Source organism: Schistocerca nitens, chromosome 4, assembly GCF_023898315.1.
Source record: "Schistocerca nitens isolate TAMUIC-IGC-003100 chromosome 4, iqSchNite1.1, whole genome shotgun sequence".
Taxonomy (NCBI): domain Eukaryota; kingdom Metazoa; phylum Arthropoda; class Insecta; order Orthoptera; family Acrididae; genus Schistocerca; species Schistocerca nitens.
Window position 1 is genome coordinate 673427177 of NC_064617.1, and position 15574 is coordinate 673442750.

Here is a 15574-nt window from a genome sequence, read left to right on the forward strand (position 1 = left end):
TTTACTCTCTTGGTTGTTGGTTGTTTTTGGGGAAGGAGACCAGACAGTGTGGTCATCGGTCTCATCGGATTAGGGAAGGATGGGGAAGGAAGTCAGCCGTGCCCTTTCAGAGGAACCATCCCGGCATTTGCCTGGAGTGATTTAGGGAAATCACGGAAAACCTAAATCAGGATGGCCGGACACGGGACTGAACCGTCGTCCTCCCGAATGCGAATCCAGTGTCTAACCACTGCGCCACCTCGCTCGGTTTACTCTCTTGGGACGCAAGCCTCTTCATCTCAGGTGTGGGCCAGTCTCCACAGTCTTATGGACTGTCAACTTTCAACAGCTGTTTGTGGTCTTGCCCTACAGGGTGATCATTGTACTGATTCATCAGTTCTTGCAGAACACCTCGTGACCCACTTTGTGATAGCATTGGTGTCCTCCTCCTATCCAGCTACGTTTCTACTGCAGAAGTTGAAGACCTCCCTTTACATTTCACTCTTCGTCAAGCTGAATCCTATACTACTTCAGGGTCTCGCCTCGGCCCACGACACAGCCTCGAGCCCTGTTTCAGTTCACGATCAGATAATTCAACACTTGAATGTTCCTTAAAGGCAATATCTCGTCTTCAACCAGCTTTGGCTCCAAGGTGCCTTCGCCTCACAATAGTGAGACAGCATAATGGTCCCAATCCTTAGGCCAGGAAAGAACGCAAAGTCTCTTGACAGTTACCTGCCTATTAGCCTGACCAACATTCTCTGTAAGCTTCTTGAAAGGATGGTTGCTTGCAGATTATGCTGGGTTCCTCGAAGCTTGGGGCCTATTGTCTCCCTTTCAGCGTGGTTGCCTGGAGGGATGATCCACAACCGAACATCAGCTTAGGTTGGAAACAGCAATCCAACAGGCTTTTTAGAAACTTCAACATTTTGCTGGAGTCTTTTTTGACCTGTATGAGGCATATGACCTCGCTTGGCGTCATCAAATTTTACTCACCATTCATAACTGGCACTTTTGAGGTTCCCTACCACTTTTTATTTCTCAGTTTTATCCCACCGATTATTTAGGGTTAGATTCGGCACTTCTCTCAGCTCCCCATGGATTCAAGATAACGGCGTCCACCAGAGCTCTGTGTTGAGTTCCTTATCGCCATTAATAGGTTATTGAGCTCGGTTGGGCCTCCGGTCACCCCTGCATTGTATGTCAAAGATTTTTGTATTTGGTACAGCTGCCACATGGTAGCCTCTGCTGAACAACAGCTCCAATGTGCAGTCCAGTGGGCCTCTACATAATGAGCTTTTTGCCATGTTTTCCAATTCTCCCTTACAAAAACCCGGGTCTTTAGTTTTTGCTGTTTTACCACAGTCCATCCTGACCCAGCACTCTGCTTAGGTGTCCAGCAACTGGACGTTGTAGTCCAGTTCCATTTCTTGGGCCTCCTTTTTGATAAAAAGCTGACCTGTCTGTTCAATATTCGTCATCTGAAGACTAAATGTGTTTAGAAGCTTAATGCTCTATGTTTCCTTGCTCACCCATCTTGGGGTGTAGATTGTGCTACACTTTATCCGTATTTACTGAACCTTGGTTTCATATTGACTGGTCTACAGTTGCAAGGTTTATGGCTTGGCGGCTCCTTAAGCCTTAAAACTGTCAGACCCATTTCACCATCACGGTGTGCATCTGCCCACCAGTGCATTTCACACTGATCCTGTAAACAGTCTCCTTGTTGAAGTGGCGATCTTCCCCCTTCAGATTCGATGGTACTAGCTCTTGGTCTCCTTTACCATCACTATTCGACAGTTCCATTATCATCACATGTATCCCTTGTGTCGTTTCCTGATTCCTGTGTTTGTGAGGAACTACCATTTGGAATATGCCTCGCTTCTCTCTGCCAAGATCTCCATCTCCAGTCCGTGGATTGTGCTCCCCATGTTTTTTACGCAGCCCGCCTTGGATGTTGCTCAAGCTATGGATTAGGACCGATTTCTTCCAAGGTCTTAAAGTCTCCGTCACCCCCAAAGACCTTACAGCATCTGTTCATCATCCAGTTCTTCAAGAGATCCAAGGTGCTGTCGTATTTTACATCAACTGCTCTAAAATTGTGGATTAAATGGGATATGCTTCTACATCCCCTGCTGGTATGGAATGCTACTTACTCCCAGGAAATGGCAGAGCTGACAGCCGTTATCAGAGCCCTCCATTTTGTTAAGCGAGCATTCCTTGACCATGTTTTGATATGTACTGACTTGATGAGCAGTCTTCAGGCTATTTGCCAAATTCTTGTCACCCTTTGGTCTCCACTGTTCACGACCTTCTTGCTGAACTTCTTCATGCTGCCTGCTTAGTTGTCATGCTCCGGGTCTCAATGTCCCAGGAAATGAACTGGCTGTCCCTTTGATTAGAGCAGCATTTACTCGCTCCCCTTTCGCTTTGCTAGCCCTGGGTGTGAATTTTTGGGTGCACAGCAAAGCTCTGCTTGTTCGGAAACTGAATGTCATCTGGTGGGCTGATACCTCTTCTAAATAACTCTGCACAATCAAGGACACTACTGCAGCATTCCAGAAGGAATCCACAGTCCTATGTCATCTCCACATTGATCATGACAGACTAACCCATAGTTTTCCTATGTGTAACGAACCAATTCCACATTGTGGTTGTGAAGGCTTACAGACAGTAGCTCAGATCTTGGTGCAATGCACCCTCCTTTTAGTCCTTCATGCTAAGTTTGGACTTCCAGATTCATTTCCTCTATTATTGGTAGACAATTCACAGATAATTGACCTGGTTCTCAGTTTTCTCCGTGAAAGTGGTATTTTTTCTCAGTTATAAGTCCTCCAGAGTAGGACTGGGTGGTTGGGGATTTTGGGGGGAGCAGGTGTCTCCCGCTGTGAGCTAGGTCTAGGGGATCCCCAACTCTATTTCCTTGATGAGGCTACTCTTTCATCACTCTTTTACCCTGTTTTAGTTGATTTGTTTTGCCTCATTTCTGCCGCACCCAATTTTCTATTCTGTGTGTCACACTCTGTTGAATAGTGTGCACTCTTGACTGTCATGGATCAGGGATGGGACAGGTACAGGTGAGACATTTCCTGTCACATGGAGAACCCCACGGGTGCCCACCTGCTGACTTCCCTATCTCCAACTTGCTTCTATTATTGTTGGTTCAAAAGATGTCCATTACATTTTTAGCCTCCTTACCCGACCAGACCAGGAAACATTCTTCTGCATACACCACTCTTTGATCAAGAGACTGATTACCTCATTGTTTGGTCCTCCTCCCCCCCCCCCCCCCCAAAATAAATAAATAAATAAATAAATAAATAAATAAATCAAACAGCCAAATAGGATTAACAGGGAATATTAAATGTATACAGTGAAGGGCAGCACGAATGGTCACAGATTTGTTTGACCTATGGGAGAGTGTCACTGTGCTGCTGAAAGAACTGAACAGGCAGACTCATAAACATAGATGCAAACTTTTCCAAGGAAGTCTACTGACGAAGTTTCAAGAACTGTTTGTAAATGATAGTTCTAGGAATATACTACAACCCCCTACATATTGTTCCTATTGGGATCATGAGGATAAAATTACATTAATTACAACACTCACAGAGGCATATAAACAATTAGCTCTCCCATAGTCCATACATTAGTGGAATTGGAAAAAAGGCCTAATATGAGTATTGGAACTTTAATAATGGCAACTATTTATTTACAGCTCGTACAAAATAGATACAGGTTTCAAAGTTTGACTGACCTTCAATGTAGTCACCAGCATTGTGTATAACCCATTGTCAGCAATGTGGAAGTCATAGGTTACTCTTAGCAGTGCCAGTTGTGTTGACAGTTTGAGCAGCGCGGTCTATTGCCTGACGAATTTGTAGCAGTTCTGAAGCGAATGCTGTGAAGTGTTTCCTTCAGTTTAGAAATTGAGTTGAACTCATGAGGGCTTAAGTCAGGGGAGTGCAGTTGGTGGAATAGCATTTAGCAGCCCCATTAGTCAAACAAATCAGTAACAGTTTGCACTGTACGTGCTTGAGATTTGTCCTGCAAAATGATGGTCAGGTCCTGCAGAAAGGGTCATCGTTTCTGTTTCTAAGCTGGCGATAGTTTGTGCTCAAAAAATGAACAGCATAGAGACAGAAGTGATAACACTTTCTGCAGAATCTGACCATCATTTTGCAGGACAATGCTCAAGCGTGCACAGTGCAAGCTGTTACTAATTTCTTTGACTGATGGGCCTGCTAAGTGCTATACCACCTCCAGCACTCCCCTGACTTAAGCCTTTGTGAGTTCAACTTGATTTCTAAACTGAAGGAAACACTTCACAGCATTTGCTTCAGAACTGCTACTTATAAACTGCACTGCTTGAACCGTTACCACAAATGGCACTGCAAAGAGTATCCTAAACTTCCACATCACTGACAATGGGTTATACACAACGCTGGTGACTACTTTCAGGGCAGTAGAACTTTTAAGGAGTATATAGAGGGTTTATACAAGGGCGATGTACTTGAGGACAATATTATGGAAATGGAAGAGGATGTAGATGAAGATGAAATGGGAGATAAGATACTGCGTGAAGAGTTTGACAGAGCACTGAAAGACCTGAGTTAGAACTACTGATGGCCTTGGGAGAGCCAGTCATGACAAAACTCTACCATCTGGTGAGCAAGATGTATGAGACAGGCGAAATACCCACAGACTTCAAGAAGAATATAATCATTCCAATACCAAAGAACGCAGGTGTTGACAGATGTGAAAATTACCGAACTATCAGTTTAATAAGTCACAGCTGCAAAATACTAACGCGAATTCTTTACAGACGAATGGAAAAACTGGTAGAAGCGGACCTCGGGGAAGATCAGTTTGGATTCCGTAGAAATGTTGGAACACGTGAGGCAATACTAACCTCACGACTTATCTTAGAAGAAAGAATAAGAAAAGGCAAACCTACGTTTCTAGCATTTGTAGACTTAGAGAAAGCTTTTGACAACGTTAACTGGAATACTCTCTTTCAAATTCTGAAGGTGGCAGGGGTAAAATATAGGGAGCGAAAGGCTACTTACAATTTGTACAGATACCAGATGGCGGTTATAAGACTCGAGGGGCATGAAAGGGAAGCAGTGGTTGGGAAAGGAGTGAGACAGGGTTGTAGCCTCTCCCCGATGTTATTCAATCTGTATATTGAGCAAGCAGTAAAGGAAACAAAAGAAAAATTCGGAGTAGGTATTAAAATTCATGGAGAAGAAGTAAAAACTTTGAGGTTCGCCGATGACATTGTAATTCTGTCAGAGACAGCAAAGGACTTGGAAGAGCAGTTGAACGGAATGGACAGTGTCTTGAAAGGAGGATATAAGATGAACATCAACAAAAGCAAAACGAGGATAATGGAATGTAGTCAAATTAAATCGGGTGATGCTGAGGGGATTAGATTAGGAAATGAGACACTTAAGTAGTAAAGGAGTTTTGCTATTTAGGGAGTAAAATAACTGATGATGGTCGAAGTAGATAGGATATAAAATGTAGACTGGCAATGGCAAGGAAATCGTTTCTGAAGAAGAGAAATTTGTTAACATCGAGTATAGATTTAAGTGTCAGGAAGTCGTTTCTGAAAGTATTTGAATGGAGTGTAGCCATGTATGGAAGTGAAACATGGACGATAACCAGTTTGGACAAGAAGAGAATAGAAGCTTTCGAAATGTGGTGCTACAGAAGAATGCTGAAGATAAGGTGGGTAGATCACGTAACTAATGAGGAGGTATTGAATAGGATTGGGGAGAAGAGAAGTTTGTGGCACAACTTGACTAGAAGAAGGATCGGTTGGTAGGACATGTTTTGAGGCATCAAGGGATCACAAATTTAGCATTGGAGGGCAGCGTGGAGGGTAAAAATCGTAGAGGGAGACCAAGAGATGAATACACTAAGCAGATTCAGAAGGATGTAGGTTGCAGTAGGTATTGGGAGATGAAGAAGCTTGCACAGGATAGAGTAGCATGGAGAGCTGCATCAAACCAGTCTCAGGACTGAAGACCACAACAACACCAACAACAACAGAACTTTTAAACACGTATCTATTTTGTACGTGTGGTAAATAAATAGTTTCCGCTATTAAAGTTCCGTCCCTTGTAACTGGTACATTGGGCCTCAAAAGCACTGGTACAGTGGGCCTCTGTCATCCACGCCACAATGGTTTGCAGAGCATAGATGTAGATATAGATAGAGTTTTCTCTATTGCCGGTGTGGTCCTCAAAGAATACTGACCTGGCACCATATAGTCACCTGTTGATGACTGGCATGTGGTATCTAGTCTAGATTTATTTTGCAGAAAAGTTCCTATATGGTAAATTGGCGAAAGGCTGTTCCAGTATATATAACACATATGTGTGAGGCGTTGCCTTACTGTGATGAAGCAGAGCTGGTAGGACTTACATGTCCTCACTGAGCAGTGGTTTCAACTTCGTTTTTGTCTGGACGTCATTAGAAAGGGGAAAAGATGTTTCTGGCTGAAGGAAGCATGAGCATTAGAAGTTTGATTGACCCTCTTGATGAAATAGCCTCACATGAGGGGAAACAAACCATTATGCACTCAGTGTCTGTCCTGGAAGGAATTCTGCACCAAGGCCCCCCTAGTAGCAACCAAAAGCTCAAGTTGAAGTCGGCTGGAAATCATCACTCACATCAGCACAAACAACATGTCACCTAGGATCGGAGACAAATCTCTGTTACTTTCAAAGATTTCTGAAAGTGGTCATCACCACAGCTAACCACATTCGTGGGTTCTCAGCACAGTTATTGGCTTGTACCCTCGTTCTGAGGCATGAGTGGGCCCTGTGGTGCTGAGTAAATTATGACAAATGTCTGGAAACAGTATCTACCATAAAATACCTAAATATCCAGAGTGACCTTAAGTGGGATGACCATGTAAAACAAATAGTTTGAGAAGCAGATGTCAGGCTAAGGTTCATACGAAGAATCTTAAGAAAACATTACTCATTCACGAAGGAAGTGTCTTACAAGGCACTTTTTGACCAATTCTAGAGTATTGTTAATTGATTTGGGATCCTTACCAGGTAGGACTCATAGGAGAGAGAGAGAGAGAGAGAGAGAGACAGAGAGAGAGAGACAGAGAGGAGATCCAACAAAGAATCGCGCATTTCATCACAAGATCATTTAGCTGGAATGAGAGCGTTACAGAGATGCTCAACAGACTACAGTGACGGACACTACAATAGAGGTGTTGTGCATTTCGAGAGAGTGTTTTCTGGAAAGAATTGGACAACATATTACTTCCTCCCATGTACGTCTCTTTCAATGACCATGACAAGAAAATTCAAGAAATTAGGGCTAATACAGAGACTTACCGACAGTCATTCTTGCCATGTGCCATTTGTGACTGAACAGAGGAGGCGGCATCAGTTTGTGATATCAAAAGTACCCCCTACCACACATCATTATGTGGCTGGTGGAGTAGATGTTGATGTAGATGTAGGTGCAGGGTCTAAATGAGGAACTTTGACAGTTACATGGCGAGCTTGGCTGTAGGTTTTTTTCCTGCACTACAGGGTGGAGACTTGTAAAGTCACCCTGAAATGAAACTGTCACTTGGGAGGTGGAGTACATGTGACATAAACATGATATTCTATGTTGGTCAAAATTCCGAGATCTCCAGATGAAAATTTGTGCTCTCAGAAGTCAATTGGGCAGCAGAATACATGGTCAAAACTCTGAGATCTCCAAATGAAAACTCTTGCTCTAAGAAGCAAATTGTTTAAACTAATCAGAAATCAGATTGAAGAACAATAATATTAAAATACTAATTGCACAATTAGTATTGCATTTGCATTAGAGTTGCAGAGTTCACCTCTCTTCCAGACGGCTGTCTCCTTCACATAATACTAGGAACTGAGAGTTGATTAAAAGCGGTAGTAGCAAGTAGGAACATTTGCATAAGTCCATGGGGCACATAAAGGAAAGATAAATTCCACGCCTCAGGTGATGAAGTATTTATAGCAACAAGCAGAAAGATCATTACTAGGATGGTCCAAAATTAACTCATTTGTAAACCAATATTGGTGAGAGTACCTGCGGGGGAGGACTTAGATTAATAATCGGACATTTCAAGTGGCTACAGGTCCAGAAAACAGATAACACACAAATTGCACATGCTCTTATAAATACTTGTAATTTCTCTCTTAGGCAGTTGACCTGTGTGCCCTTGAACAAACTAAAAATAGTTAAAGTCCTTCGTTCTGACCAATGATCTCAAGTGAATGCCAGAATCAGAAATCACTTTTCAAACATTACTTCTTTGGAATCCCTGTGTCCCGCCTCCTGCTCACAATGATTTGGGTGAAAAGAATGAAGTTCTACAACATCCCACCCTGGGCCCATACATAAATAATGAATAAGTACAAAAAGGTCATATAGTCATTCAGACACAACCTGAATTCATAATCATGAAGGTATCCCAATCAAACTATACTGATAGATGATTACCTTTATTATAGTCAAGTACCATACATTATCTGTACCAGCAAAGAAGAGTAACAGTCTTACAAAGTGATACTGAATGCATTTTCAGAAATTGCCTCCAATAACTAGCGTGATAGATCCACATTCTTCTTAATAGATAAAGAGAAAATATTTATTATCAGAAGTTTAATGCATCCAAATCACGATCTTAATACATGCATACAATGTAAAGATTCCACAGAAATGGTCACACTCTCACTACAAATGAGAATGTATGGTAGGGATATAAACAAAACTTAATGGCAACTCAAGCATCCATAAAACTAGATATGTGTGAAACCTACAGCAGTTTTTAGTCACATCATGGCAAAACATCTGGTTATAAATCCTAGGAGATTCATTTCCTGTATGGAATCAATGAACAGATTCAGACCATCATGTGGTGTTTCAAGGGTATGTTTTTATGTGGAAACTGAAGACAACAGATAGGGAGCTGAAATGTAAAATTCCATATTTGAAAATGCATTCTACCACGAAGATATCAGTATTGTACCGAAACAGGTAATAACACACAGTCACAAATGAGTAACTGAAATAAGCACTTTCAGTGCCATATTGAGAAATAATTGAATATACTCAAAGGAAATATGGTAATACATCCTGACAGAATGCTGTTAAATTGTACACTGAATACATTGTGGCATTGACCCTTTCGTAGTTCTTATTTATTCATGATGTTTCATAGTATAAATATTCCTTTGTAACTGGCCTGTAACCAAGATATGATCAAATGCAGCAGTTTACAAGCTGTTAAGTTGCTGGTATGAGGAATTGTTGACTTATAAAACCTGGTAATTATGTGGACAGTGAACATCCAACAGGATGATAGGACATAGAGTGTGCCCTTCAGATGTCTAAAAACAGCTACTACATGCAATATACATAAAATATTTGTACTCTTAGATTCCAGAATGAATTTTTACTCTGCACTGGAGTGAAAGTTACTGGCAGATTAAAACGAAATGAAAGACTGTGTCCCAAACATGGCATATTTGCCTTTCATGAGCAAATCTTCTACCAACTGAGCATCCAAGCATGATTCATGACCCACCTCAACAGCCTCACAGAGATAATGGCAGAAGTAAATCTGTAAGAACAGGTCTTGAGTCTTGCCTGGATTGCTGAATCAGTAGATCATTTGGCTGCGTAAGGCAAAGTTTCTGGGCTCAAGTCTCAGTTTGACCCACAGATTTAATCTCTCAGGAAGTTTCACTCTCAGTTAGGAGGACTCATCTTTTGTTAACTAAGGGCCCCAAGATTTTTATTTCTTGCGTGACAAATAAGCACTTTCTTGGACACAGTTCAGCACAGTTATCTGGTGTCCTAAATGTTCTTCATATGTCTTGCAGAAAACAACGTTGTCATCCAAGTAACAAAGACATGTAATCCATTTAAAATGACAAATCATATTGCTCATTGTACATTGTGGCTGGAGCATTGTACAGACCAAGTAACATAATTTTGGACTCATAGAGACTATAAAGTATTGTTAAAGCAGTCGTTTTCCAGACAGCCTTGATCTGCCAGTAGTGGAAAAATGTTACTAGTAGTGAAAAAAATCGTTTGCTCCTTTAAGATGATCTGCCTAATATTTTCCCCAGATGTTGAACCTTTCTTTGTGGTTCTTAAACCACAGATGTACCATCCTAATAAATGTAATTGTTGGCAAGACACATCATGCTACACCACGTGAAGTATTTTAAGTATTTTGTGGCACATCAAATCTCCCTATCTCTCTTTCTGCCTCTATGCTGTCCAGCATGCCTCATAATCACTGCTAGATACCTGATGTGCATCTGACCCAGTGATACTTTTGTATGTATTGGTACCTTCACAATGTGGACTGTAGGTAGAATGTACTGTTTGCTGCTTATGAAGGCATAGCCTTATAGAGCCGTGGCATTGTCTACATCTGAGATTCATAGTGTCTTGACCAAAGACTGTATAATATGGACTAAGTTACAAGATTAGCGCTATCAACAAGAAATAACACTTAGTATTGAAAACACATTTATTGAGACCCAAAAACGTTCACATGGAGCTGAACTGCCTGCTTCAGCAGGTAATGCTCCTATTTATAAATACATTAGCAAATCATTAAGCTGACACTTTAATGTGGCAGTGTAAGGTAGGAGGTATTTTGAACTGGGTAGTGTGAAATAACAGTAGAGATTGGGACTGGACTATCATGTTTACTGTATTGCCAGTGTCATCAAACAGTTCTGTTGTAGTCATTATCAAATTCTTTATGTACTGTGATTTGCTTTATGTTGTGCATTGCTTGTTGTTGTCTTTTCTTCTGTTGAAATGAGTGAAGAGTCTAATCCAGATCTATTATGGGGTTTGAGTATGAGTCTCATCACACCTGAAGGACTGGTAAATCCTATGACCATTAGGTCAGTTCTGCTTTTGCAAGAGAACAGAACTTAGGCTGCAGTCCTGAGAGACCCAGGCAGGGCTTCTACTCCCACTTTGCACCTCCCCCTGTGGCCAGTCTATGCTCATTTTTGACTACTATGTTATAGTGGCCACACTTTACAATATTCAGTAAATAAAATTAGTCACTGAACATTCCAGAAATCAGGAATTTTACTGATAAAAAATTGAAGTATTTGGGAATTGAACTGAAGACCCACACATTGGCAAGTGGTGAGCATAAACACACAGCACAGAGTAACACACATAAAACACACCATTTAACTCTTCTTTGCCTCACTGAGTTGTAGTATTAAGTGTATTCACTATATAATTTCTTCACTGCATGAACTGCTATCTAGATACTCAATGTCATGATATAAGCCTCACTCCCAAATATATTTTACACCTTAGGAAGCAAACATTTTCCCCAGCATTGCTAGGCATTTCTTACTGCAAGAGGAACACGGTACCCATAATACACTATTGAAATTAATGCAGCCACTTGCCTCTTGTGTCGTGTTTTCAGAAGGAACTTATTATCTGACCACAGTTAAAACATAAAAAATCAGTTACATTGCTCTTGCAAACTTTGTGTCATTGAGAATATCCTTGCTGCAGTTCTAACTCCAGAGTCGCTCTTATGTTGCAGTAGTTTTAACATCCTGGGGAATGTGAAAAGAGTAGATGGTGATTTGTGCTAACCAAAAGCTAAATACTGAATGATTTTTTAAATTAAATTCCTAGTAATTTGTTAAGTAAAATTAATTTTAGCGAACTTCATACCAAATGAGAAAAAGAAACTCATAATGTCACGTAAAATAACAGCTCTAATACTTATATGTTTCAGAGATTTCAGATGGTGTGGGATGAAGTCATTGTCCACCACCTACTGTTTGCTAGTGCTTACTGTCAGAAAAACACCATAAAGTTTTAAAATGTAGGATTGTGCATTGTGGGAGCAGTATATGGCTCTTAATCATCCATGAAGTGTACTCTTCAGAGCACACATTTCGATTGGTAAAAGTATATTTTGAGATTTTATTCATAACTGTTATTTTTCAGCAGTTGTGATGTATATTTTTCTGAATAAAATTGAGTCATCAGTTGTTTGATTGGAAGATTTATTTCAGTTTACTGGTTTTGACAGATCAATCTGTAACTTCAGAAAACTTCAAAATTGAGCTATTTAAATCTTCTAAGTCAATATTGAGTAAGTTTTTGTAGCAACCTTCTGATAGTTTACATACATGTGTAACCATGTTCTAATGTTTGTAAATTTTGGAGACTTCCTAAGGTGACAGATTAATTTGTCAGAACTAGTTAAGTGAAACCCATATTCCAATTGTGCAACAGACTTTCGAATTTTATTCTGAAAAAGGTCTATTTTGAGTTGCTATCTGACTCACAGTTTCATCTCCTGCCATAAAGCACTACACTTGGGCAAAAATTTCATTCAGAATTACTGCATCGTTTGTTGTACAGGCATTCCCCACCTTCTGCTCTTCCCTGGGGGTGCCTGTACCAATAATTAGAATTTTCTCATTGCTTTGGGATCTGAGTTTCTAAACCAAAGACACTTCTTTATTTATTTATTTAGCATCATTGCATCTCATCATTGTAAAATGATACAGGATTTGTCATAAAGGATCTTACGTAGATAATAGGTAATAAAAGATTTACAATTATATATTGACTAATAAAATATTCTTACATATAACATGAAAGAATACACACACAACAACAGTCATAATATATGAGATCAGCATAATAAATAAATACAATTTATATTTCAAATGATCACTTCAGTCACTGTGATGAAGTAAATTAGCTACTCTATTTTGCATGCTGATGATTCAAGTGTTCCTCAACACTATAAAAACACTTGTTATTTAGCATTTCTTTGAGTTCTCCTTTGAATATGTGGAATTTTGATGTTCTTTTAATTTCATTTGGTAGTACTGTAAACAGAATTTTAGGTTGCTAAAGAGTGATTTTTTTGATACATGGTTTCTGTGTGAATTTCTCTATGAAAATTGCCGGTATTCCCTGTTTTCTAGGTGTGGAATTTGATTGTGTGTCTTCATAAAATATATACTTTCATAATTATAGATATGTGTTGGGTCATGATTTTTAGTTCCTTGAAAAATTTTTTACATGACTCTCTCTGTGTCATTCCTTTTATTATTCTTATCGCTCTCTTTTGGAGCATAAATGTGTTTCACCATACTGGTTTTCCCCCAAAATATGATGCCATATCTTAACATGTTGTGTATGGGTGCAAAGTGTAAACATAACACGGCATCAATACTGTAGGAATTTTTTGGCATTCTACGAACATAGCAGTACTGACTTAATTTTTTGTTTAACGTTTCTGTATGTTTCTCCCACAAATTTTCATCTAGCCATTCTCCTGAAAATTTAGTATGTGTGGTTGCTTTAACTTTACTGCCCAAGTTCTGCTGTTAGGTTGGTTCCTAGTTTGTTCTATGTCTGAAGTTTATCCAAACTGTTTTCTTTTTTTCATCATTCACAATTAATTTATCATCCCTAAACCACATATCTGCTTCTTCTGCAGCTGCTGTGACTCTCTCCCATATGGCCACTTCATCCATAGCTTTAACAAATATAGTGGTGTCACCGGCAAACAATACTGCATCTGCTGCTGAAATATGGCTTAGCATGTCATTTATAAATATTAAGAACAGTAAAGGTCCAAGTACCAAACAGAGCCGTGTGGCACCCCACTTCTGACTCTTTGGTATGCTTATAAGTAAAATTTGCCCAAATGTTGTATCTGTAACATTTGATACCTGTTAGAAAGATAGGATTTCAACCAGTCATATGCTACTCCACAAATCCCATAGCAATATAGTTTCCTGATGAATAAATTGTAGTCAGTGACATCATTTGTTACATTATTTGAGAGAATATACTATCTCAGACTCTTCATTTTTATAAAAGAGGTTTCTTTGTTGAAAGCATAAATAATGATAAAAAGAAAGAAATCACAATCAAATATTTACAGAAATAATTCATTTTCTCCCATTACTGTAGGTATAATCAAACAGAATGTCACCTTGCTAGACTGAAACAGATTCATCAAGACAGAATTGCTGGGTGACATTGAAAACTTGAAGATTGATAAACAAATAAAAGATAAGGGAAGTGCAGATTGTAATTTGACAAACTACAGATGAAATAAACATGGGTAGAGACAATAAACCAGAGAGGACACAAATATGAACAATGAAAGATAAAAATGGAAAAACAAGCAAATTGTGAAGAGGAAATCACAGAGAAAAATATGAGCAGTGGGAGGTAAATACCTATGTGTGAAGAAGTCTATCAAAATGGACATTTAATGTGAAAGTGAGGGAAGTTAGATAACAATAAAATAACGTGAAAGTGAAGGAAGTTAGATAACAATAAAAAAAGGTAAGAGTATCTCAAGCTGGCATTGATGATGAATGAAACATGTGCCCCATTAATGTTGTTCTGAGTGTGAGGCTAAAAAGAGAAATCCAAATCAAGTGCGTATTGAAGAAGCAGAGATCATGTCTCTTGTGCTGTAGGGAGAGTTGTTCCAAAGATACAGTGTGTTATTATTATAAGCATTTTCTACCTGTGTCAGTTCATTTTGCCAGTATAGTGGCTGTAATTGAAACATAACATTAATTCATGAAATTCAATGCAAGTCAGTTGACTTTGATATGCATCACATCACAAATGACTCACCTGCTAAGACTGCAGTTCTTACAAATCTGAAATTCGAGAACATAGAAATAATGAAGGTAGGAGTCATAAAGAAATAGCAGGTTCTTAATTCCATTTATTGGTTGTATGTAGTGATATATGCAAAGAAATAGGAGGTTGAAACTTCCTGGCAGATTAAAACTGTGTGCCCGACCGAGACTTGAACTCGGGACCTTTGCCTTTCGTGGGCAAGTGCTCTACCATCTGAGCTACCGAAGCACGACTCAAGCCCGGTCCTCACAGCTTTACTTCTGCCAGTATCTCATCTCCTTCCTTCCAAACTTTACAGAAGCTCTCCTGCGAACCTTGCAGAACTAGCACTCCTGAAAGGAAGTATACTGCGGAGACGGCTTAACCACAGCCTGGTCACGAGTTCGAGTCTCGGCCAGGCACACAGTTTTAATCTGTCAGGAAGTTTCATATCAGCACACACTCCGCTGCAGAGTGAAAATCTCATTCTGAAATAGGAGGTTCTTAATTTCATTTATTGACTTATGTAGTTATATGTGGAAGAAAGTTTCACCATGATTGTAATACACATTTTCTGTTCTATTGTTTATTTTTCAGGTGTTGTACCATATGTTCGAATCTTACACTGAGATGGGGCCTGAAAACATTATTTATACTGATGTCTTAGCAGGCCTGGCTTCATTTTTTGTTGTTGCCTTAGGAGGCACAATCATTGGAATTATCTGGGGCTTCCTTACTGGCCTTGTTACACGATATACGCATCAAGTTCGTGTAATTGAGCCAATATTCATCTTTGTTATGGCCTATTTAGCATATCTTAATGCAGAAATCTTCCATATGTCTGGCATACTGGCGTAAGTATTGATTATTTAGTACTTATAAATTGTATACTTGTATTTATATGTCTGAGGATCTGTTA

At 39.6% G+C, this 15574-nt stretch overlaps 1 protein-coding gene across 1 annotated transcript in view; it reads left to right on the top strand.

Moving 5' to 3' along the window:
• LOC126252497 (probable Na(+)/H(+) antiporter nhx-9) overlaps positions 1 to 15574 on the top strand; it is a 665019-nt gene that overhangs the window by 490343 nt on the left and 159102 nt on the right. Inside the window, exon 4 of the mRNA XM_049953392.1 lies at positions 15253 to 15509. Within this exon, the coding sequence (XP_049809349.1) occupies positions 15253 to 15509 (257 nt within the window). The remainder of the gene's footprint in view (positions 1 to 15252; positions 15510 to 15574) is intronic.